Source organism: Lathamus discolor, chromosome 13 (genome assembly GCF_037157495.1).
Source record: "Lathamus discolor isolate bLatDis1 chromosome 13, bLatDis1.hap1, whole genome shotgun sequence".
Lineage (NCBI taxonomy): Eukaryota > Metazoa > Chordata > Aves > Psittaciformes > Psittacidae > Lathamus > Lathamus discolor.
In genome coordinates this window covers 10005101-10031181 of record NC_088896.1, presented here as the reverse complement: position 1 = coordinate 10031181, position 26081 = coordinate 10005101, and the positions used below count along the sequence as shown (strand labels likewise).

General features: G+C 38.8%; 1 protein-coding gene across 4 annotated transcripts in view; it reads right to left on the bottom strand.

The window, feature by feature from the left end:
* CEP112 (centrosomal protein 112) overlaps positions 1-26081 on the bottom strand; it is a 158731-nt gene that overhangs the window by 44993 nt on the left and 87657 nt on the right. For all 4 annotated transcript variants that reach the window (XM_065693275.1, XM_065693274.1, XM_065693276.1 and 1 more), the window contains exon 21: positions 13496-13726. In XM_065693275.1, the coding sequence (XP_065549347.1) occupies positions 13496-13726 (231 nt within the window). The remainder of the gene's footprint in view (positions 1-13495; positions 13727-26081) is intronic.

Here is a 26081-nt window from a genome sequence, read left to right as displayed (position 1 = left end):
TAGAGCAGCCTCAAAACACTGTCCTCAGATGAACTGCTGAACACTCCCATATTCTTGGCTCTAAAGTTTGAGGACAGGTGTCTAAGAGAACTATTTTCGGGGGGGGGGGGGGGGCAGGATATTACAAAGCCGAATCCTGAAGCAAATTTAAGCTGATTAAGTTTTCAAAATCTATCTGACCTCATGTTCAAATCTTTGATCTGTCGTCCTTAGTTTTACGGCGCAGCATCCAGCACACAAACATGCTCTATCAGCTGCCCATGATGCCAGTGTGCGTTTTGGGGGACCACAGAAGCCAAGGAGACCCCCACCCCAAAGGCTCCGAACCCTGCTTGGATCCAGCTGCAGGACTGAAACTCCATGTCTGCAAACACCAGGGATTTCAGTCAAGCAAACACTCTTATTGATTTTACTGGACTATAAATTGAGGAGCTTAAAGTTGCAGAGTGTGTTTGCGAATCACCACCAGGGTTGAGAGGGCTCAAATCATCCTGTGCAATCCAGGCAGTTCTGTATGGTGCAGCTTAATATAAGTATATTACAGCCAGTTAAAAATAATCTTAAAGCTGTACATGATACTACAATTTAAGATTCTGAATCCCTTCAAATTCTGAGATTATGAAGCTCTTTGAGGTCCATATGTCATCTCTTTGGTGGTACTAAGAAATCTACTAAGAATCAAACCCAATTCTTATCAAAGCCAGTTAATCAAACCCAATCAAAACCGTCCATGCATGATTTTTGAGAACACATGGTTTTGGTTGTTTTTTCTTATAAATAGAGATAATGGCACTCCTTACTGTTTTAAAACAGCATATACAAGAATTCTGGAGCACCAACCAAATGCAGTTCCACTTCTACATTTATCATCTGAAGTGTGCCACAAACACTGCAAGGGCATATTGTGGGGTTGCATAAATGAAAAGAGAGCAGTAACACAAAAGGGGTTATGCCAGAGAGCTTTGTGTGTGTTACATTTCCCTTTGTATTCAGGCTGACCCATGTTAACACTCCTTCCACTATTGTCTAGGTTCAGATTACATTTCACCACCACTGCATATCATCAAGTGCTTGAATCTGCCAGTTTATCTTTAGGGAAAGAAAGTAAAAATATAAATTACAGTAATAATATAAATTGCTGTTACTCCCAGAAAGGGAGAGATACCAGTCAGCAAGCACCGCAGAGAAGATGACATTACAGCTGCTCTCACTCAACTTGCCTGGGGTAAAAGTCTTCATCTTTCATAGAAGCAGCTTTATAACCTCCTGAACCCATAGAAGAAATCCCAATAAATAATAAGAAACCACTCATAAGTTCCATAAACAAATTGGAAATGGTTTGTGCACACCAAGTAGAACCAGGATGACCTCTGATAGACATGACAGAGGCCAGCCAAAAGAAAGATATGCCGAATTTCTGCGCTTTAGTCCTAACTGAAGGCAAAGAAAGTACATCTTACCAGTTTATTTAAAGGCAATTCTGACATTTTATTTTATAATGCCTTTAACAAATACCAGTTAGCAAAATATATATGCAAGTGGTCTCCCAGTCATCAACCGACCACAAATTAGTGCATTCACTGCAGTCCCAAACATCTTTATTTGAGGTGTCTGATTTTCAGAAGTACTGAGCTACCAAAGCTGCCACTGGAGATGGTGACAACACATTTAGAACAGCTCTAACTGTCTAAAACTGGCTGTATCCCGACCCTGTGGCACTAACAACTACTGCCTCATGCTGACTTCAGCTTTTCTTTTGGATCTGTAACACCACACAGGTCTTGCATCATCACAAACTGCACAGGTAGCACCAGGGAAACTCTGCAGAAGCAGTTACTATAAGTTACAGCATACTGGTCAGTTGAGAAGATCTAATTCATGGCAATGCACAGGAACACTCTTTTCCCTCGTCTTCTTTTACTACAGACATATAAAACTTTTCCCTTTTTAAAGCCTGCAACTAAACTAATTGAATACCTCTTGCCTATAGGCTGTAGCTTTGCAGCCTAGGGAGGCATAAACCTCCTCCCCTGGGGCACACACAGCACTGCTACACACAAAAAAGCACCTTTTTACATTCTTTTTTTTTTTTTGAAGGAATGACTTACAGCAAAGTAAATACACATAGCTGCATACTGTGAACATCACAGGGGATTTATATTACATTTATCTTGACAAGTGAGCAGGTTCAAAATGGCCTGGTATACACAAGCAGCAGTTTCCTTTTATAACAGGCTGCTCTGCTCATGCATTGTATGAAGCACAAGCTGCTTCTGTATTATTTTAAGGGCATTCCCTCACTTGCAGGTTACATGCTATTTCAGAAACATAATGAATAAGAATCCAACTGGAAGGTGAACATTTGGAGGGTCAGCCAGTATTCATTAAAGTCTAACTCTTTTTATAGAGATGGGCAGCGCTGCAAATAGAGTTAATGGTCTTAAACTAGTTTTCCGTGTGCGAGAGGCAGCTGTTGGAATTCATACTTGGCAAAAACTTGTCAGAAATATCAATTGTAATATCCATTCTTAGAATAAAAAGGTTTCAATTGGATAAGCCATAGAGGAATTCCACCAATTCAAAAATTAACTTCTGTTTAGTTTCACACAGTTAATACATATTTTAGCTGAATTATCTGATTAGGACAATTTTACATGCAGTTATTCTATATTACAGAGTGAGGACTTTTGCATTAAAAAGATTATGTCCTTGTTACAGTTAATTGGGTTTAAAAACCAACTATAATTCTATAACAAGCCTCAAAGCATCATATTGTGGTTGCTGAGCAAAACTGCACCGACTTCAACAAAACATTTCACGTGAATATTAAAGCTGGTTTTAGCACTGGAGACGTGGTATCTGAATTAGTGTCTGCTATTCTAACAAGAGCTGAGCATCAGTGTTTCCTTTCATGAAACAGAACAGCAGTGCTAAGAATAAAAGAGCAAAGGATCTATGGTGGGACCACACCATGAAAGCATACCATGTCCTGCCCGAATTGCAAAGTTTCTATATGCTATTTTTAAGGTACATGATGCATTAAAGGGGACTTTTCTAGTTCTACTTGATGGATTGCATGCCCTGAACAGTCCCAGGGGCTGCTCACCAGCACAGCGTCAGTAGTAGCTCTGGCTGCACTATGGGGTTGGCAGGCACACAGACAACTTCATCCTCCACCAACATCCATGAAGGCGTTGAAGATGTCTTGAATGATTATCAAAAATGCAGCTGTTGAGAATTTTCTGGAGCAGCCCAAATCTCTGCACAGGGACATGGTTTTAGTGGGACTTGGCAGTGTCTGGTTTATAGTTGGACCCAATGATCTTACAGGTCTTTTCCAACCTAAACGATTCCACGACTCTCTATCTTCCAGCTTTGGAATGGTGATTTTTGGCTGGAAAGTGAGACTGCAATTATGCACAAAATTAATAGGAAAACTAATTCCTGCAACCCAAATGCACATAGATCTGTAGGAGTTAAGGATACATAGGGAAATCCTGTTCATCTATCTATGAATTACAGTTTGTGACTGGTTCAGTGGTGTTTCAATTTGATTTCAATCTCCCAATACATAAAACCCTCACAAACATAACTCTCATAAACTAGAGGGTTATATATATATATACACACTCATATTCACAAATAGAAAAGCAGCTTTAAGAAATCTGTTTAGGGTACTAGCTATGAAAGAGTAATTCTTTCAAAATGCCTGCAACTAGCTAAATGATGGCCATACAGAGGCTGATCCTCCATAATTAGTTAGATAAAAGTGTAAGCAAACTGGGGGAAAAAAAAAAAGAAGGAAAAAAAATCAAAGGGTGGGGGAAGGAGAAGAAAGAAAACTTGCTCCAGGGAAGAAGCAACTGTTCTCTGATGTGCAGCAAAGAATTTAACATCAAAGAACTAATGTAAATGGGGCCCATTTACCTTAAAAAACAACACACCACTCCGCATTCTGGAATATTTCTATTTAAGTTTGACAGTATTATGCTTTGTACTAAAATTCAAGATTGTGTAATTTGACAGATGTCAAACGAAAATGACCTTCAGGATGGCGAACTGGAGCAATTTTTGTTATTAAACATGTTAAACGGCTCTGTACACTATCTGTTTAAACTTCAGAGATTAGGAGAGCACCTTTTAAGTTCATCTGATTGTACACAGAAATTTCATTTCAGCCTCAAAGCCTGAAACATGTAGTTTCCTCATGTACCTCTAATACCAGCAGTATCGTGCTCTTTCTACTGCTGTTCCCACCAACCAGATACCAAAAGTAAAGCTGAATCTTTGTGTAACAGAGGAAATAGCATACCAGTTCAAATATGTAATTTGAGCCACCCAAAAGACCATTTAAAATAGTTCAATATCCAAAATGATGTTAAGAGAGTAATTAGCCAAGTACCAAATGACTTCAAGGGTTTTGAAAATGAATGATAGAAATCCCAAAATCCTATTAATACTCTATTTTCCATTTCACTTTTGTAGGGCCATAAATCTTTCTTTTCTCTTTTTTTCTTTAAACATATATCTTTAGGAGAAAAAAACCAACCTGTCATTCATGTGCCGAGTACTTCTCACTGGGAAAAGAACAAGAATGAACAGAAGTGAATTTGACACTCTACCTGTATGGAGAATTGCCTTTCTGCAGTGTATTGCAACTCTCTGCTTAACGGGGGCCTACTGAAGAGCTGTTTCTACAATTTGTGCCTTAGGAAATCTCTGATTTCCAGTCTTTCCATTTAAACCAACAGTGTATTTCTAATTATCCCCAAATTCTGTAGAGAAATTAAATACAGACATTTGTCTTCTATGAGACTTCACTGCATGGGGTCTGATGACAGTTCCACTATCCTTACCCTCATATGTAATTCCTCGCTTCATCTAAATGGATCTACTGAGCTCCTAAATATTTCCCATCATCATTAATACTGATTTTTATTCAATATTGTAGTGAGCCAGGCACCTTATTTAACACCAACTACAAAATTTGGCCTAAAACACAAGCCTTGTATACAATACAAGGTTTTAAAACCAGGCTAATAGTGCGGGTTTGCCACATGAAATTGTTCAATGCCTTAACTACACTTTATACAAGATAGTACTGATGCAAGCACCAGGCATTTAAAGGACAGACGGGGAATTATAGATTAACCTGAAGATGTACTGTGACATTTTGCCAAAAGATTGCTTCATTTGATAAGCATCAGGCTGGGGGATCTTGGGCTGCAAGAGCAAAGCAGGCCGGTTTCCCTTTGATTTATTCTCATCAATCATCTGAGAAATGACTATCGGGGAAATCAATGTTGTATTTTGTGATGACAGAGATTCCTAAAATGAAAAGATTCCAATTATCAACTTACTCTATCATAATATATGTAACCATTCCTCATCTACCATCCATCACGCCAGACAGTTTTGCTTGGGATTTCTTGTTAACTTCCCATTGATACTAACTTTTTTGTCAGTTCAGAGGCAGGTGACTTTTACATTATGGCACGATTCCTTCTCTTGCTCAACAGTCAAATAAGATGAACTGAGTAAACCTAGTGAAGATGTTGAGACTGCAACACTCTCCACATCAGGGTACTAAAGCCCAGTTTTCCCACAGCTACATGCCTCAATCTGGAACAGCACAAACACATTTCTGGATTACAACTTTTAGTATTTCCTGGTTTTCTTCTGTTCTTTCCAACTAAATTAAGATGGTTATTTAAAGTGGGCTATCACAAGTGGTGCCATTTTCCTTTTTAGAACCTTAACAAGTAAAATATGCACCCAAAGAGAATTATTTGAGCTTTTACAAGCTGCCTTTATTCAGCAGCAATATTGAGCACCTCAGTTGCTCATGTGCACTCTGTCTTTCTCTCGCACTCTAACACAAAGAAGTTTACAGAATAGCTTGTATCACTCAGGCCCAGATGGTTTTGGTACCCAAACAGCTGACACCCAGTAGAATCACAAAGGGAAAGGCTATTAAACATCTTTGAAGATGCAAGTCAAAGCTAAAGTTTCCTCCCCAAATAGAAGGCGATGGTACCAAGATGTGACACTTATCCAGGATTTGAGTAGTCTCATTTAAAGACTAGTAAGTATAAGCTTTACAATACATGATTCTTTATTTCAGGAATCAGAGATTTCTGAGAGCCATGCACTTTATCATTATACCAGCTAAGTTTATATGCCTTGATTTTTGTCAAGAAGAGACTGTAAAGCTCCTGAAAGGACTGTAAAGGGATAAAAATGTGAGTTTTATTCTTTAGATTCTCCATTGCTGTTTTAAGTTGAATTTTGTGGCAATAACAAGCAAGTGTTAAGAAGATAATGACTAGGAAAAAATCCTACATATGTATCATTTTGAGATACAACCTTTTTTAGTAGATAGAAGGAAAACTGGAAATGAAAGGACAGACTCAGTATTACTAAGTTACCTCAGTATTACTAAGTTACATCATTAGATGAGAGCCAAACAGAAGTTAAGCTTTGAGAGTTGGAAAGACAAACACTGAAAATATAACAAAATCCCCATACAAATCTCTGATCTAAAGCAATCAGTGTTCTTTAGCAAGATTATGCTGTATTACTTTTTGTAGTTTTAAATACAACAAAGCTTCCCCAAAAGAACGACAACTTCATGGAGCCAGAAGGCATTACCATCCCGATGACTAACTGTGCACAAGTCCAGCACAGTCCCAATTAAAAGAGAATGGAATATATTGCTCAATCATGAAAGCATTTAAAAACATAAATAAGACACTGCGAGACTCTTAGCATTCCCAATGTTTAATTATTTATCCTTTCTCCATCCTGCAGCTGTAGGTCAGAATTAACTCCTCCAAACTAAATACAGGAGAACTCTTGTGGGGATTTGTACCTTACTTATTTTCAAGCAAACACTCAAATTCATTTCAGATTCACACAAGAACTGCAACAGTTTTACCTAAATCAGATTTTCTACAAGTTAAACACCCCTCCTACACTCAGATGTGATTGTGAAACTACTTTGATCTCTGTTCCCAAATTTATTGCTCTGTGTAATCCATGACAAAATATAATGTGATTTACTGTATCTCTATATGACAGCCCAGCAGCTGACAGAACTTAATAATTTAGCATAAGAAAAAAAACCTTCTGGCACCAAAATATACAAATCATAATTGAGGCACTTTAGTATCACATTACAATGAAGCATTCGCAGCCTGATCATAAGAACTTCAAAACAATTAGAATTCTTTCTCACTCATTTAACGAAGGTGGGTTTTACTCCGTGACATGTTCTGCAGCTGTAAGCCAGTCGTTTTGGAACACTTTTGTTTCTTCACATTAAAGACTCTGAAGGACTAATAATATCATTTTACCCCTTCCCTATTTCCCAAACACTCCTTCCCCTTCAAAAAAGGAGGGGGGGCAAAAGCCACCTGCAGCTTTTCTCTATTATAAAGATATGAAGAAAGAGCAAATAAGTACAAACAATGTTTTCAAATCGTGCCAGAACTCAAACATGCAATAAAGATGTTTTATATTAGTTTGTAATCTATTAGTTTGGTCTTGATAACTGAGCATTTTTTCTAGATAATGCTATAGTAAAAAATTCAGATACCTGAATACTGACCTAAGTAGGGATGTGATGGACACATTCCATGGGGTAGCTTTTGTTTTGCCTTGTGCTGACTCAGGTTTGGCGGAAATTTCCACTTAGCACTTACTGACTCCAGGTAACAAACACCAGTTACTGTTGTTTGCACAAACAAAAGCATGAACCAGCCCCACTAAAGTCAGCAGTGATGGCTGCAGGTACTAGGATCTAGCACTAGGGCATCAGCGTAGGATCTGTCCTCTCGCCCCTGGCTGGGCACCCAGAGCAGATGGTGCTCATTCAACAGTTCGCAAGGAATCTAACAATGAATTGGCCAAGTTGTTAAAAAATAAAAATAAATAAAAAGTAATCTCTCATTACAACCAGCTGGAATTACTGAAAAATAGCCAGGGTTTTTCCTAGTGTTATAGCATACCCTGGGATGTAAAGATAAGTAAAGTTAGGGAATTAGAGAAAACTGAGCCTACATGCAATCAGCCTTCTCCAAAACACATAGTATGGTGGAAAAAAAGGGAGAGAATGAGGTAATGATTCAATTGGGCTTCAATTTGCTATAGATTAAACAATCTACATTTCTTGTGCTAATTCTTCTTGGTAAGAATTAGAGACTCTTTAGCTTATTCATAGCTAAGGCTCAAGCAAAAGAATCTATGTAATAAATTCAAACCATCTTTTGAGAATTTTAGTCAAAAAAAAATGGCATGTATACAACAACTGGTAGAGATCCTGGATGCGTTCAGCAAGGAGAAAAACATACATCTACATTATAATTAGATACCAATTTAATGGTATCATTATACTCAGGAAGAATATGTGTTCACATTTTATGGTTGACCTATTTGCCCCCATGTAAATAACCAGGGTATCACCACAATGAGTGTAGAAATAGTTCATCTGGATGCTCACACAGATGAAGCTGTCTGTCCTATGGCTATTATTGTTCAAGTTAATGAAGTGAAAGGTGTCACTCAGATCAAAGGCTCCATTATGCTCAGAAGTCTACACAGGAACCTATGGAATTGTTGCAGAGATGGTCCCCTTCCCAGAAGGTCTTAATACAAAGATGAAATCATTTTTGGTAGTTAATGAAATGAAGAGTTGGCAGAGAAGAACAAGGGCTACAGAGACAGTATTGAACAATGAAAGCTAATGGAAAGCATGCAATGCTTATTCTTTATAAGCAGAAGTAACTTAATCGCTTAGGGGAAACTCAATACTTTTAATAGAGTAGCTCTTGGAGTATCTCTTTAATCTCTGAAGATGTCATATTCTTTCCCTTCATCTTCTATTTCTTTGCCAGTGCTGAACAGTGTGACATCATCTATATGAGTACAGTGCCAGAACAGATACTGTGAATTAAAGGTATTCCTACATATGCAATATGAAAATATGCCCAATGAATATGTCCAACTGGACCCCATCCTAGGGCTGTACTAGTTAATTAATCTAGCATCACAAAGCTTGATGCTAAAGGAAGGACTAACTTGCTCTCTGAAACACATTATTAGTACCTTATATGCCAGCTGCATGCAAGTAGAAGCTGCTCAAAAATGAAGCAGCTTCCAGTTATAGGCCACTGTCTTCCAATCTTTGAAAAAGGCCCTGTTACAAAACCATGATATTAAACCATACCTATTAAATAGAATACTTATTCTTAATTAGGGAAGTGGTCACTTACACAGTGATCTTTGAATTCCCTCGGCATTTCAGTTTTATGTTGACTTCCCACCAGACATCGGTGGAGTGATTGCAACAGGTATAGACTAGAAAACATTGTAAATGTCCATACTTACTTAAAATAATAGAAATCTCAGACTACAACTAACTGCTCCATCATTAATGTCTTCAAGCACGACTTGCCTGGCTCTCGCCAGGTTGCACTGCTATTTTGGAGTCCTGTCTCTCCAGAGCAAACTATGTCACAACTGTCCTGAAATCAGAAGAGCTGCAGCCCAGAAACTAAAGTGTTTGACTTTTTTGACTACAGCTTCATCCTGTAATCAAATCTCATCTGTGTTTAGTACAGTCAATACACAAAAATGTAAATTATTTCTCCACAAGAAAAGCAGCACTGAAAGAGAATTAGATGTTCCTGGAACCTACGTAAAGATTTAACATGATGACTCAAAATATCTATTTAAACACAGAAAAGAAGTCAATAAAAAGCTAAATGTTGAAAATTATTTAGAGAAGAAAAAAACCTCACCACACCGCTTTGTCCCACTCCAATTTGCTCATGTGTGCTGCTCAAAGAGCTTTTCTATGGGATATTTTCATTGTTCCCAGGTTGCTTCCTTTGAGCATCATTAGCATGTCTACTAATCTGCTCGGGTCGTGCTTTCTAAACACTCATCTTCTTTGCCAAGAAAATACCACAGTTGAACGTTACAAACATTGGTGTTAGCCAAGCCTCACATCTGCACACACTTAGAAATGCAGTTTGTCTCTTGCTTTTAGCAATTTCTGGCAAACCTGAAAATGCTCATCAGCTCTGTGCAGTCCATTACACCTGGCTGATCTGTGTTTGCGCCATAAGTGCTGCTGATGCAACGTACAGCACACCTGCCTCCTGCTGAAATCAGTCATTAGTGGAATCCAACTACAGTACTCTGTATTCTCTAATATGTTCATTTCTTAAACAGTTCATGTTTTGTTTCATTATAATGAGATACAGAGTCAAATAAAAGAAATAAAATTACCATCACATCAGAAAATGTGATAATCACTTGATATCATGCAATGCAAGTGAATTAAATCTATTCTTTAAATGTAAATCAAAATCATTATGCTTGAATACAAGTCTGCTTCTGAAATGATATTTAAGAGTTCTGAACTAATAGTCAAGAAATAAATTGGAACTATTCTGAAGTCATTTTTATGTTAGAAACAGATGATAACAGATATTATGGAAGTACTGAAGTCCTTAGAACATGGTAAGTGCAGTTTCAATTTCTCCATGCTATCAGCTTTGTCTCATTTTTGTCCAGCATGGCTTACCCGACCTTAAGGACATTAACTTTTGTTATCCTTACCTGAGAAGGTGGGTATGTGTTCTAATGTAACTACCATGTTACATGTCAAAAGGTGAGCAATAAGATGGTTACATGTGACTGGGCTGCAGCACCTGATCCAGCAAAAACCAAGGCTTAGGAGGAATTCCTGCCCTGCTCCAGCAGGAGCAGAGCAGCTACTGGGAGTGTCACAAGCAAACCAGATTTGACTTGGGGAAATCAGTTTAACTTATTACCAATCAAATCAGCAGGACAGTGAGGGATGAAACCAAATCTTAAAAGACCTTGCTCCCACCCCTCCCTTCTTTCCAGGTATCCTGGTTTTGCCTGGGATATTTCTTTTCCACAACACCTGGCTTAACTTCAGTCCTGATTTCTCTACATCCTTCTCACTTATCATTCCCCAGGGACTGGGAGATGCAGTAACTGTCAAAAGATACTTGCCTTTAAAATCACAGGTTCAAAACCATTACTGTAGTATGTTTATTGAGCAACTTTCTAGCATTATATGCTGGAATCACTAACAAAATCAAATGCACACCACAATAAACAATGTACTACCTTTAAAGTTGAGATTTTTAAGCAAGAAAAAACTAAAGACCTCAGTAAATTATGTGTCCCTAAGACTGAAAAGCTGTCTACAAATAGCAACAACTAGTTAAGTGTCCAGTGTGCTTGCAATGAAAATTGTTCCTCTATCTCTGCTCCCCTCTCCCTTCACATCCCCACTGGAGCAGGGATATGGGGAGGGTAGTGCCATCAGAATTCTGCATCTCCTTCTACCCATTTTTACCTTTTACTTAAGTGCCAGCCATTTCATTTTGATTTAATCATGTTCATGTGAACAACAGTGCACAATTACACAAAGCAATCCACACAGAAATCACTGTTCTAACTCACAAAACAGACCACAAGGATGAGATCCTTCACTTGGGAATGGCCTGACCTTCAGAAAATATGGACAGTCAGATGTTCCAACTGTAACAGTGAAATTCAGCTTCCCCTTGGATTTTTAAGCAATCTTTAAAGAATTGGCCGGGGAAAAAAGCAAATTCAGAGGAGAATTTTTTCTCCCAGATTATCTTAAATTTCAGGACAAGAAGATTCACTAGAAAAATAAAAGGACTTCTAAAAACAAGACTCATGCTGCAAATAAGATGCTTTTTTTTCCCCCTCCTTTGATGAAGGAGATTTTATCCGAGTGCTGTGGACTTTAATAGGATCAAGATTTGAACTAGGTTAGCTGAAACTGTAACTTTTGAGCTGTAAATGGAGCTTGCTCTCTAAGCTACTTTGACTTTTGGACTTTGCAGCCAATTTCCACAGCTCTACATATGGAAGACAGAAATGAAACAGAAGGGTAAACGAAGATTTGAAGGTACTGCAGGGTATTTTCCTGTGTCTGTGAGAGACTTTCCATCAAAGATACCTTTTTCCCCTCCTCCTCTCTTTTACTCAACATGTGCTCTTCTCATTAGAAGTAAAAATAGGGAAGTAGATTAAATAATAAAAAATAATTCAATAGCAGCTAATACAGCTTCAAATTAGCAATTTCTTTGGAAAAATAGGAGAAAAATCCACCAAATTAAAAAAAAATAGTATTTCTGACAGAACTGACAATTCAAGACTATTAAAGATATTGCCCTATGAAGGATTATTTGTAACTTTAATTTGAGGATGTAAAGAAGTTAACTTTTCTTTTGCTATACTACACATGTAAAAAAAGATCAAAGAAAGAAAAGAATTGAGATTCAAATTCCATTTTTAAGCAAAAATGACAATGTCTTCCTGAGTTAAAATTAATCCTTTAATGATGAATTTCAAAGGTTTAAATACTTTCTGTGACCTTGGCTTTAAATAATTATGCCAAGCGGAGCTTTCCTTACATTCAGAAAAGATTGTGAATTGTTGATCACAGCCATTTTAATGGCTTCAGGCTGGCTGATTTCCAACATAATCCTCCAAACGCTGCTTAAAATTACAGACCAAGAACCTGACGCAGGTAAATGAAATGTCACTTTCACAAAGGCTGTTCAAACACTCTATGTGGATTGTTAATTTGTGCCACTGTACATCGCTTTGCAACGAAATGTATTATTTATTACATTAATGCATATAAAAGATACCTCAACAACTATCTGCTTACATATACACAGTGCCTACCATAAATATTAAGTAAGGGGTTTTTTTTAGTTTAGCTTTCGAAAGAAAACTCACATGGTTTAGTTCATATCATCCTGAATGTAGGGAAATACTTGAATTCAGACCCCAGTACAAGGGGATGGGGAGTCAGCGACCCCAGTGAACAGGGAAGCCTTGATATATTTGTTATCTGATGTAACATTAATCTCTATTCTCAAGCCTTTCACAGAGGCCTTGCTCACCCCATGCACACAGGCAGAAGTAGACCAACCATTGTTACCAACTCCCAATTTCCTTGCCTGAAATTTTTCCTCCTTAAGAACTTTCCCTCTTTTTAAGGGAGGAAAAAGCTCGGTTAGATGGAACTGCCCTTTCTACTCCATCTGTTCCAGCAAAGGAAAAGTGATCAGCCTAGTCCTTGGCTGGCTTTGCCTTTGAAATCATGTGGAGTTTTCAACCCCATAAGCTCCCAAGTGCTGCGGTTGTTCCTGTTCCACACTCCCCATGGCTTGAAGGCGCTGCCCCAGCTCTGCTCACAGGGAGAACAGATACAGCAGCCACTGCTGCCCTTCACAGGCAGGGAGAAGCCATGCTTGTGGCATCCAATATCAGATCTAAAGTACACGTCTGTTCTTCCAACTCAAGTGACCCCTAAACAGTTTTCCTCAGTGAAACTTTGCTTCCCTGGCTTTTGGGGTGATTCCTCCCCTTTGGCCAAACCACAAGCAAAGCTATATGAACCTCTCACCTTATCTAAAGCCTTCTCCGTTTCTGCTGTATGTATCCTTTTCAGGTCTAACATCTTTTTTTCTCCCTCTACTTTCAACTTGTTCAGTGCCATCTCATGGTCTCGAGCTGCCCTCTGCTTCTCCTCTTCCCACTGATGGCCCAGCTCCAGCAGCTGCTGCTTCCGCTGAGTGTTCACCTGAATAAGCTCTTCCTTCAGTTTGTGGATTTGGTTCTCCATATCACAGATAACCTGAAATAAAGAACAAACAAAGTGTAAAAAAACCCCACACCTACAAAACAAAACCCACTTGATTCTCTCAGGCTGTCAGCTCGGGTAGGGAGCAGACTCAAAAGATTCTCTATCCCTTTTCTTGGCTTTTCTTACTGTTCTTCCCCTTCTTTTCATACATGCAGATGAATACAGATCCTCCCTGCCTAAAACATACATAGAGCAAGATTTACCCTTTTGGAGGAGGTGTCCCAGAATTTGTGGCATATAATCACTACATACACTGTCCATTATGTAATGTACTAACCCTAATCCTAACTATGGGTTTTTTTCCCTTAAGAAATGACCTGCTGCCTTCTAACAAGATACCAGCATACTATCAATCATTGCTACAGATTATAGACTGTATTTCATCATAATGTACACCAGGATAGTATCAAAGAACGTCCTCCTCTGGGTGAGGAACCAGAACACGGTGAGAGAGGATGACATGGACCAGTGCAGGGAACTATTCAATCTCTGCAAACACAATACAGATAAGATACCCGACCTTCAAAATGCAAGCGACAGAGTTCAGAATCCACAACTTTTTTTTACATTACCCATCAGTTCTTGGGAGCAAACTATGTTCCGGGATGCAGAAGGTGGAGCTGTGGAGCGGCAGCAGAATAGTATCTCACTGCCTGCCTTCCATGGGGGACCTCAGGAGAGCGAAGAATGAAATCTATTGCCAGTAAAGCTGTGTTACTCCTGGATTATATAGAATACACATTGCTGCTGTGCAGTAGCAGTAGAGTATACATTTACTACTTTAGATTTACACTTCCGAGTAACTGTTACTGGTCACTTTTCTAAGTGTATGTCTTCTGTAGCTTCTCAAATGCAGTATAAGAGCATTGCATCTGGATGTTGCAGATGTCCTTACAGCTAAGTGGATGTGTGGTGCTGCAAGCACATGTATGTTTTCATTCATAAATTCAGAAAGTTAGCATCTTCCCTAAAAGTCTCACACAGAATTTTCCCCTTTCCCTCCCTGCTTCACAAGTAACTTTGCAGCTCCCTGGAATTCTTTCCTAAAGGATGTGACAATATAGAGATGAGAGACTTATGTTCTAGCAAACAAATGTAGGCAACTCAGCTCCAGTTTATTAAAGGTTTCACAAGAAAGTCTGATGAAAATTACTGTATATTTAAAGATCCCATTGCCCTGGAATGTCAGTTACTGATTCTAGAGCCCTGATCTCTCCAACTACTATTTTTCTTCTTCAGACATTTTTAATATACTGCCTGTATCCAGCTAAACCACCTATTTGCAGTCTCTGAGAACCACATTACTACAAAGCTTTGAAAAAGAAACATTCATTTCTGACCAAAGTTGGGAAGTGAATGACTATCAGATATATTGCCTTGTACATTAATATCCCAAGACAGATTGTTATAAATACTGTGATCTGAGAGAGGAAAATCGAGGCTTGAAAGTCTCCCTGTTTTTTTCCAACCATTTGAACTCTATGGTGTAATAAAAGACATGTTGATTCCCCTCAAACCTTCAGCTGTGTCCTTCAACTATCACAGCTGTAATATGTATTAAATAATATCAACCATCTCAGAAACTTAGCACAGGACTGACTTTTGCTTCCATGCTTTCCTAATTACTCACTGGCATTATTCCCTACTATGTCAAAGGTAAAATTGTGTGTGTGCATGCGTGGAGATGGAACGAGCACATCATTTGTATACAGAAGTATAACACAGGCCACATATTTCAGCTCTATCAGCATTATCTCAAACATATGTTTCATATAGTGTAATCTGCACTAGATCCTTTCCTTCCTTTCCTGATCTTTTCCTCTACATATGTTTAATTGTTTTATTAAATCTGTATACAGACTAAAAATGTAAAGTGCATTTTAGTTTGTAATTATAAGCTACAATGTACTTTTGTAACTCTTTCAGAAAATGATTTAACCTCAAGAACATAAGAGGACAGCCTAACTGGCTTTTACTAAACCTAAGCAATGCTAAGTCAATGGAGATACTAACTCCAATTTCTATGGGATGATACAGTCCAAGTTCTAACCTGACATACACAGACTTTGGCTTTTTTAATAACTGTTCCAACTCAAGTCCTGCCTGGAACAGTAACAACTATCTTTTCATCTGAGAGCGCTCTTTTGGAGGCCTCATTCCTCCTCCACCACTGCTTTCCTTTGGTTTTCATTCCTTCTTTTTTAAAACAAAAAACTTCTTAAACTTTGTTTCTCCCTGTATAAGTTAAACTGAGGTACTTCTTTCCTAAAATGTTTGATTAAATATATAGGATATGGAGCTAAGGCTAATTTCTTATAATACAAGGAAAATTCATTTATAAATCATATTACAAGCCATAGAGACGTGAATTCTTAACTGTTCCATCTTTCTCCTTTACTTTGTTCTATAATCAATAACTCTTATACAAAGCTGTTAGAAAAGTTAAATAGCACAATATAGTGTTTTCTACTGCCACATGGAAAAAGTAACAGCTCCAACTCTTTGGATTCAAAACGGGAGTAAATAGCTAGTGGGCTGAAGTAGGGTAAAGTAACAGTAATTAACATGCAAAGGAGCATTAATGTTGGACCTCATAGATGGCAAAAGGAGATTTGGTTCTATTAGGAAAGAAGAAAGAATCTGAAGACGGGGTGATGGCAGTGAAACTAATATGATTAAAGGAGTCCTTTTGGAGCAACTTCACCGCTAGTAAGATGATGTTAAGAGACATCTAATCTCTCCAAAGTGACTGGAAAAAGCTTATATTGGGGATCAGAGACATAGCTCTTGTCCATTACTTTGAAATAAGTCTAGTTCTCACAGCCAGATTACTTTTTCCCATAAACAAAGTCTCTGGCAGAAGCAGCTTACAACCGAACCACTTGCTGCATAAGACAACTTTGTATGACACGGATATCTTCAAACTGCTAATGGAAATGAATCCCAAACTTTCCATCACTAAGATTCTGCTTTGCCACATGCCAGGTTTAATAAACTATTATTAGATTCAAATGTAGGCATATTAGTATTACTAGGGAAAAGACCAACCCAAAATGACATAATCCTCAGTTGTGAAAAATCCATGAAATACAAAACTTGGGAGCAGCTGTCTGTTCCTAATGATTCTGTGGAAAAACAAAAGAAGCAATTACAAAATCTCACTTCTCATACTTGAGATCTGAAGGCATGATGCTTGCTTGGTTTCTTTGTAAAACTGAGTACTCCTTCTCGCTATTGGTTTCTTAAAGTCTTCTCCTGGCTGCTGAGCTCTGTTTGTGAACCAGGTCTCCCAAATTGTTTGCATGGTCCAAACAATAAACTGAGTACAAAAGCTGGTTTGAGAAATATACATCTTAAACACTCCACCAGAGCAACTCATTCTTGTGCTAAACGTAAGGCTTAAGCATAAGAAATGAAGACTTTATAATGTACAATAGATCCAAAACGTTACTGCTATTCACTGCCTTTTATGGATCAAAATGTTATAATCTTTATTTTGGTTGTATAGATACAAGTAAACAAAATGAAAGAGATCTGTATCTTTTTTACCAAGAATGCAGAAGCTCACAGCAATTCCATGGGATGGCCATTTAGGAGAGGTTCTCGTTTGAGATCATCTTAAGAACCTGAACATCCACAAGACCTGATGAAATCCATCCACAGGTCCTGAAGGAGCTGGCAAATGAAGTTGCTAAGCCACTGTCCATCATATTTGGAAAAACATGGCAGTCAGGTGAAGTTCCCAATGAACTAGGAAAAGGGAAATATAACCCCCATTTTCAAGAAGGGGAAAATGAATGACCCAGGGAATTACAGACCAGTCAGTCTCAACCCTGTGCCTGGCATAATCTTGGAGTAGATTCTCCTGGAAGAGAGAATGCTAAGGCACATGAAAAACAACAAGGTGCTTGGTGACAGCCAGCATGGCTTCACTAAGGGGAAATCCTGCCTGACCAATTTGGTGATCTTCTATGACAGGGATACAGAACTGATGGACAGGGGTAGAGCAGTTGATGTCATCTACCTGGACTTGTGCAAAGCATTTGACACTGTCCCACATGACATCCTTCTCTCTAAATTGGAGAGATACCAATTTGATAGGTGGAGCACTGGGTGGATAAAGAACTGGCTGGATGGCCGCACACAAAGAGTTGTGGTCAATGGCTCGATGTTCGGCTGGAGACCTGTAACGAGTGGTGTCCCTCAGGGATCGGTGTTGGGACTGGTCTTGTTCAACATCTTCGTCACTGACATGGACAGTGGGATTGAGTGCACCCTCAGCAAGTTTGCCGATGACACCAAGCTGTGTGGTTCGGTTGATACGCTGGAGGGAAGGGATGCCATCCAGAGGGACCTTGACACGCTTGTGAGGTGGGCTGATGCCAACCTTATGAATTTCAACCATGACAAGTGCAAGGTTCTACACCTGGGTCGGAGCAATCCCAGGCACAGCTACAGATTGGGCAGAGAAGAGATTCAGAGCGGCCCTGTGGAGAAGGACTTGGGGGTGCTGGTCGATGAGAAAATGAACATGAGCCGGCTTCAGTGTGCGCTCGCAGCCCAGAAAGCCAACCGTATCCTGGGCTGCATCAAAAGGAGCGTGACCAGCAGGTCGAAGGAGGTGATCCTGCCCCTCTACTCTGCTCTCGTGAGACCTTACTTGGAGCATTGTGTGCAGTTCTGGTGTCCTCAACATAAAAAGGACATGGAACTGCTGGAACAAGTCCAGAGTAAGGCCATGAGGATGATCAGGGGACTGGAGCACTTCCCGTATGAAGACAGGCTGAGGAAGTTGGGGCTGTTCAGCCTGGAGAAGAGAAGCTGCGTGGAGACCTCAGAGCAGCTTTCTAGTATCTGAAGGGGGTCTATAAGGATGCTGGGGAGGGACTATTCATTAGGGACTGTAGTGATAGAACAAGGGGTAATGGGTTAAAACTTAAACAGGGAAAGTTTAGATTGGATATAAGGAAGAAGTTCTTTACTGTAAGGGTGGTGAGGAACTAGAATGGGTTGCCAAAGGAAGTTGTGAATGTTCCATCCCTGGTGGTGTTCAAGGCCAGGTTGGACAGAGCCTTGGGTGAGATGGTTTAGTGGGATGTGTCCCTGCTCATGGCAGGAGGGTTGAAACTAGATGATCTTAAGGTCCTTTCTAACCCAAACTATTCTGTGATCCTGTGCCAAGGCAGCATACCCCAAACAAGAAATCATCTTGTAAAAGGACTCTTAATCCACATACAGGAAAGCAAATAGAAAGAAAACACTAATTCACAGTGTATCCTAAATGAAACAAAAGTACAAATATGTAAACTGTGTGACAGGATAGTGTTTGCGTATGAACTTATATGGCATACTTATATGTCTTTGTGTGCACGTATGACAGCCCCATGGCTGAAGAAACTGCTAGCTGATATGGTGATTTCTATTTCTGTTTCAAAGGAACAACTCAGAATTCTAACTAAGAATATCTGTCCTGAAATAGTGTCATAAAAAGGGTGGGTCATAAGCCCACAGCAATTTGCCTGTAGGGAAAAAATAGACTTGAAAGAAAAAAAGAAGGTTGCTCACTCACTTTGGCCTATTTAAAATGCCAATAAATGTACTGCATGTTATTTGGAAGGAAAACATGTGCTCTTAATTTTAAAAAGTAAATTGCATAAGAAAATATAAAGTTGGCAAAAAGTTTCAATTAAAATCTGGTGCTGATGGCTGAAGCTTTGCTGCAGTTACAGGCAACAGGGATGAGAAAAGGACCCAATGAGTACAGTCTAACTAAAACCAATAAAAACACATCTTCCTTTTATTTTTCAGGAGCTTCTACTTCAACCCAATGAAGCATTTACTTGGATCAGTTTCTAAGGAAGAGGCTGGAGTATGACTGCATCTTTCAGACCCACAGTGGTGGAATACATGGACTCCACTGTCTCAGTGTATTACACACCAAACCACATCCACCCCATCATTGCATTCAGCTTCAGTGTTGAGGGCATTTTAAAGTCACAAAAACAAGCAATGCAGAGTTAAAATCAAATCCAACTCAACTTATTCCCTGAGGCTCAGATCCAGAGTCATTTAGGTGTTGCTTCAGCAGTTTGTACAGTGACTAACATCTTCCAGCAGATGAAGTTGCAATAACCCTTCACTGCTGAGTGTACTCAGGCTGCTGAAACAGGGCATCACTTTAAAGACCACTGCATTGCTCAAGTGGATCATGACAACCCTTCAACAGAGTTTCAAAAGTTTTCCATGTTGGGCTGACTTGGCTGCAGTTGCAGATGACTGTGTAAGTCTCAATTTGCTGTGTTTAATTTTGCTTGTGTGTAACATTTAAAACCCCCAACAAAGCCACCCAAAACCTCTGAGCAATTCCATGGACTTCACTCAGACATGAACTGTTGGGTTCAGATGATCACAATGATACTTTCTAGGACAATAACCTAAAATATTAGCCTGTAAGTAACAGCCCCATTTGAACCACTGATACCTAGCATCTGCCTCTCTGTGCCAATACTCATCTCAGCATTTTCTCAACTGGAAGAGCATTAAAATCAGTGCATATATTTGAAGAGAGCACAATGTGAAACCATCAGCTGAACCCTTCTGAAAGGGAGATTTGTTCCTTTGTGTCCTGTTACACTGGTGTGATGTGACAGAGATGGATGAGGTACACATAACATTTGTTATTGGGTAGTGGATTATTTTTGAAAGGAGATCAGTCCAGTCAAGGGAAAGGAAGTCTGGAGTAAAAACAAACCTTGCTTTGATGATGGAGAATTAAAAGGAAAACGAGGAACAAAGTAGAAGCACCCAGTGAGCCAGTGCTGACAATGACTCCCTTTTAACCCATGATCAGTGCAACGTCCCAGAAGATGTGGACGAATATCCCATCCCAGTCACACAGGAACTGGTGGCACATGTACTGTAAAATACCTCAGAAGGGATTATCTGTTGAAAGTGGGAATCTGAACTAGTTTAGCTTACTTACTAATAAACAAAGCTTTATCAAGTGCTGAGAAACAGATAGTACAAGTTTCTCTACCATCACAAAAATAAGCAATGAGTCCTAAAAAGTAAACAAATACTATTTTTTTGCAGCTCGATGCTTAGAAAAAAATACAGCTGTAGGAACCTCAAAGTTGTGTACTGCTGATTTCCGCTTAAAACAAAATTGGTTTATATTAATAAATCTTACTACTGCAGATTTGGCAGGTCACAACAATCAGTCTGGCACTTGATCTCATTGTGGTCTTAGGGAACTATCACAGTGATTTTTTACCCTTAAACCGTAAGAGCAAGCACAGGACCAAGGGCCAGGCACAGTTCTAAGGGCTCTCGGATAACTTTTGTCCACAAAGTATCCTACCCAGCTGGACTCACTGTGCCCAGTATACCTGTTTTCTCCATGCCAAATGAATTTCAACTGGCCAGTTCGGCCCACTGGCAGCTCTATTTGTAGTTCCGTTTTAACATGACGAAGATTAAAAGGACACACAGCAGTGCTGAAAGAGGAATCTTTCTGTTTAAGCTACAACCTACACCTGAAGGGGTATCACACCTCAACCGACACTTTAAAAGATTTATGAATTAGCAAGAGTCACTGAAATTTAATAGCTCAAGCTTCTTGTCATCCTTAAATAAAGCTTTGTAATTAACTTTATTATGACCATTTTAACCAACTATACTAAAAATATTTGCTATGCCATATTATTTTCAATTAAAATATGTTAAGAATTTAGAATCCAATTATCAAATCAGCAATTTGCTGATATTATGAATCCTTGAAAAGATAGATTTGATTTGCAAAGGAAACTTCTACAAATGTCACACACATTATCACATGGGTAATGATGTGGCAGAGCACAACTTAACAGGGATAAGTAATAAACAGCTATTTAGCTCTCACAGCACCATACTTTACACTGTCAAATTTAAATGCCTTTTGGGTAAGAACACATAGGCCCATAAATACGGTAATTAAGGGAGCAGATAAATGAAATGGCGTGAAATGAAGTGAAAATGAGCAGCAGCTCAAGGACCAACAGGTTGGTCTCACCTCCTCAGAGCCCTTCCAAAAAGCACAGGGCTGTGCAGGCTCTTCTAGAGGAAATCATGGAAGTGCAGGAGCCCTGCTAGCACAGCCATAATTAGAAGTAATCCTGATCAGTAGTCTAGTACTTACTAGAAACACTTAAATATCAGCAAAGCTGAAACTTCAGCACTCAGAGATGCATTTTATTGTATGCTTATGCAGTATTTTGCACATACCTAAGTGTTCTTACCCTTGAGGGAAAAAGTTCTGTCCATAACACTGGTGATAATACGTAACTTCTGAACTAGAAGAGAGCTTTATCCTCTATGTAACTACACTGCAGTGATGGGATGAAATTATTAATACATGCAAAAATCAGATGTTCAGAGTTTAGAAATCAAACTGTAGAATATTAGAATCACGGTATGGTTTGGGTTGGAAGGGATCTTAAAGATAACCTAATTCCAAACACCCCTGCCATGGGCAGGGAATAATAGCAAGTTTAGGAATTCTTTTGTACTGCTACACACACTAACTTTGCCATACGTATTTCTGAAGGTTGAAAAGAAACACACAATACACAGGTATCAAAATGCAAGTTACACAGAAAAAACTGGCATCATCCTTGTTCCTAAATCTATGTCTACGTGCCGGAAAGGGGCAGCAAATTTTCATGGTGTGCAGTACCATTAAGGAAAACAGAAATTTTGATCATTTTTTTTCCAAAAGGAGTGCACCTAAAGAGATCCGGACTTTCAAAGCAGCCAGTTAGCTGTTTAAATCCCAGTTAATGTAAATGGCACTTAAGCTACAAACTGAGCTTTAAAAAATGAAGGGGAGGAGAGAAGGGGAGAAAGAAAATCAGACATCCATGTGAACAGCTCCACAAAGAACTTCAAATTAACAGAGCTTATTTTGATTTCTTAATTTACATAAGTCCATTTGATTCCAATTTAGTTAACAGCAGCTAGAAAGCAGAACTTCATATAGGGTGGTTATTGTCACGGCCTACCTAATAAAATGACTTTTAGTCAAACAGAAGAACCTCAAGCCTACATGTGTAACTAAACAATACGGTGCACTGGAGAGTGAAAGGATGACTTGCCAAGTTGAAATGGAGATAAATGTAAATACGTTTTCCATTTAACAGTTCTAAGACCTGTAAAAGACTTGGCCCTCTTGCCTGGAAGACAGCTCCAGCACAGTTTCTTATTACGTGATTTACTGTATTTGCTTCGAAATAGATTAGTGAGTCAAAAATTAAACCATCCAGCCTTCCTTCCCTCTGATGAAAGAGATGTTTACAGCTACACTTTTCTTTGTACAAACAAAGTGATTTGAATTAGAATGCTAAGAGACCTACCTGGAAAGGACTACGGGGAGGAGACATTTCCTTCTGTCTTTCTACTAAGAAATTCAATAGAGACATTCAACTAGCACCTAACAATCCACATAACTGCATTAATGGAACTTAAATATGATGGAGATTAAAAAAAATCAGCCATAAATGCCTGCTTAATACAGTGACTTTTGAAAGCAGAATATAGATAAAATATGGAGTGGCTAAATAAAAAGAAATAATAATCTATATCCAAAACCAGGTTTACTGTATCATAAAACCATAACAACCTATCCCTAAATGATGATTGATGAAAATTACAATGAATACATGTCTAGTCTTCCCTGCTTTCCTTTATGAAAATTGTAGCTTTATTTTCTGTATTTCAGGATAGGAAAGGAAAATATTCCTTTTGGATGAATGTTAAGATACATTCACTTCTGAAATAACACTGGACCAAAACTTGCTCTGAAAGTGAAGAAAAGCTACTGCTATTTAAGGAAGGACTTTCCTGCAATGGATTACAGAAATGGAGGCTAAAAGTCTCCGCAGTGGATTGGGAGGAAATAAGCATCAATCTGAGAGCGCTTCTGTGTCCAGCACCCCCTAAATCAAAGCTTTTAAAAAACATTTGCATTTAAATTTTCCATGTATTAAATTTAAAAGCATTAATGCTTCCTGAACAACATGTAATACTGACTTAAATACAGACATGATGTATTACAGATTTAAGGATTACTACAGACATTCATCTCTATGAGGCAGCAAAATTAAATGCATTATAATTCCTAATTTGTCCCCAGAAGAGGTACAGGCTGCATTGTCTATGAGAAATGTCTTTGCCTGTCAACTAATGAAAAGTCTTCACTGTAAGTAGAATTGCTAAAATAACCCCCCAGAAAAACACCCAAAAAAGCACCACAAACACAAACATTTGTTTAATGCAACCAAATGATTCCTGCTCAAGTCGTCTGCCATGACTATCTCCTCAACAGACAGTTGAGGGACTCAAGGAAGACCGAAGTTCATGCTACTGCTCAAGCTCTGCCCTGACTGTTAATCAAGGTGAAATAGAGAGAATTTTTGAGAACTCCAGATAACCACAGGAAGCCAATTAAGGCACCTGATGCTGTTATTCTCTGTGCTGATGACTAAAGATGACTTAAATGCATAAGCGTGTGTGTACTGTTCTGTTCTACTAAAGAACCTAATTCACCAGGAAACTCTCTCATTACTGACATCATGCTGCTGCTTCAAAGATGACAGTTTTTAACCAAATACAAAGTCCTCATTCCCGGTCTCGGGAATGGCACATGTGTGAGCAGAAATCCTGAAATCCAGCAGGTTCAGAAATAAAAATGGTGTCATTTGCAGGTTTAGACTTTAAAGAAATAATCACTCTCTAACTTTCAAAAGAAGCTCATTTCTGAAAGGCAGGAACAATGGTTGCAGTATTTCTGCTAATAAATCAGCTGTGGTACATTGCTTTGTGTATGTTAGCTGCTTACACAAAGAAGATGCAGAATTACACAGACATGCAACTTTTGACTTTCTCCTTTTTGAAATCAGCTCCTAAATGGAAGAAGCATATTCTGATCAACCAATCCTTATATCAAATCGGATAAATTAGTCACCTCCATCCAAGGACGAAAATCCTACAGAAGGAAGCCTTTAGCCTAACCTGGCTGTTAGGTTGGAGGCAAAGGCATCAGATTATGGCACCTATTGTCACACACATAGAGCTGACACCATTTCTAGTCTCCCTTTCTGCACCTTCATCCTTCAGTGCTGGTTGCACTATTCCCATCATCTTGACAGTGGCTCTTCCAAGTTCAGAGACCTTCTGGAAGCATCAAGCTCCACAGCTACTAGTTCAGAAAGACAAGATCAATCAGAGGATGATCTGTACAAAATATATGAAAACTGTGTGCATAACATTTCTTTTCTTGGAATAGAGAAGGGTTTTGTTGTTTTTTTTTTTGGCTCAGTATCTTCCTCTGGCACCTTTACATTGATCTCTATCCTTTTCATCCTTCTTGGGTTTGTCCTTGAATGCAGTTGATGCCACTTCATTTTCTGAATGACAAATAGGCCCCTGCATCCTGGGGCAGGAATTTCTTCAGATTTATTTATGCAACTGTTTTGAATATACTGTGTACTTTGAATAAATATTAATATGCAGTTTAAATGTAAAATCTAAACACACTAAACATGCAAATTCTATGAAATAAGAGTAAAATAAAATAACCCATTATATGTATATCCATTTATATGGGTCCACGTTTGTATTTACTACTCACACCCTGCCAAAAAAAACAAACAACACCACTCCCCCCAAAATGCATCTGGAGATTAGGAACAATGTATTAGCCCTAAACTGAATACTCTGGCAAGGACCAACAGTTGTGGGAAGGGCTTGAAGGAGAAACTGTTGACTAGAGGCAGAGCACCAAGTGGAGTAGTCTCCTTTCTGTACAACAATGAAGCACAGTCTTTTCAGAGTACATAAATTATAGGACACAAAGTTTGAAATTCACTGCTTTTACTTTTGTGGCAAGCATCACTGTTTTGAAGGACATGATCTTACTGCGAAGAAGTAAGGAATCATGACTGTGTACCACATCTTTACTAATGACTGTGTACCACATCTCTACTAACATGAAGCACAAAGATCATGGAACTGTTAGATTATTTCTTGCATACCATGAGGCGGCATTTTTGACAAATGGCATCTGATGCCTTTTTGAGGCAGAGATTTCAGCTTTCTCTCTCTGCATGCCTAATTACCACAGTAATGAAAGCTATTGCTATAAAGGAATAGCAAAGCAGTCTCTGCTAAACCTCCTTGAAACTCATGCACTGAAAAACAAACATTGCCTTCCATATAAATGACTGCATTAGAAGCCATTATTGATTAATGCTGCCCATTTTCTCTCAGCCTCAGATGAAAAAGATGCCAAAGAAACATTATCACAAGGTTT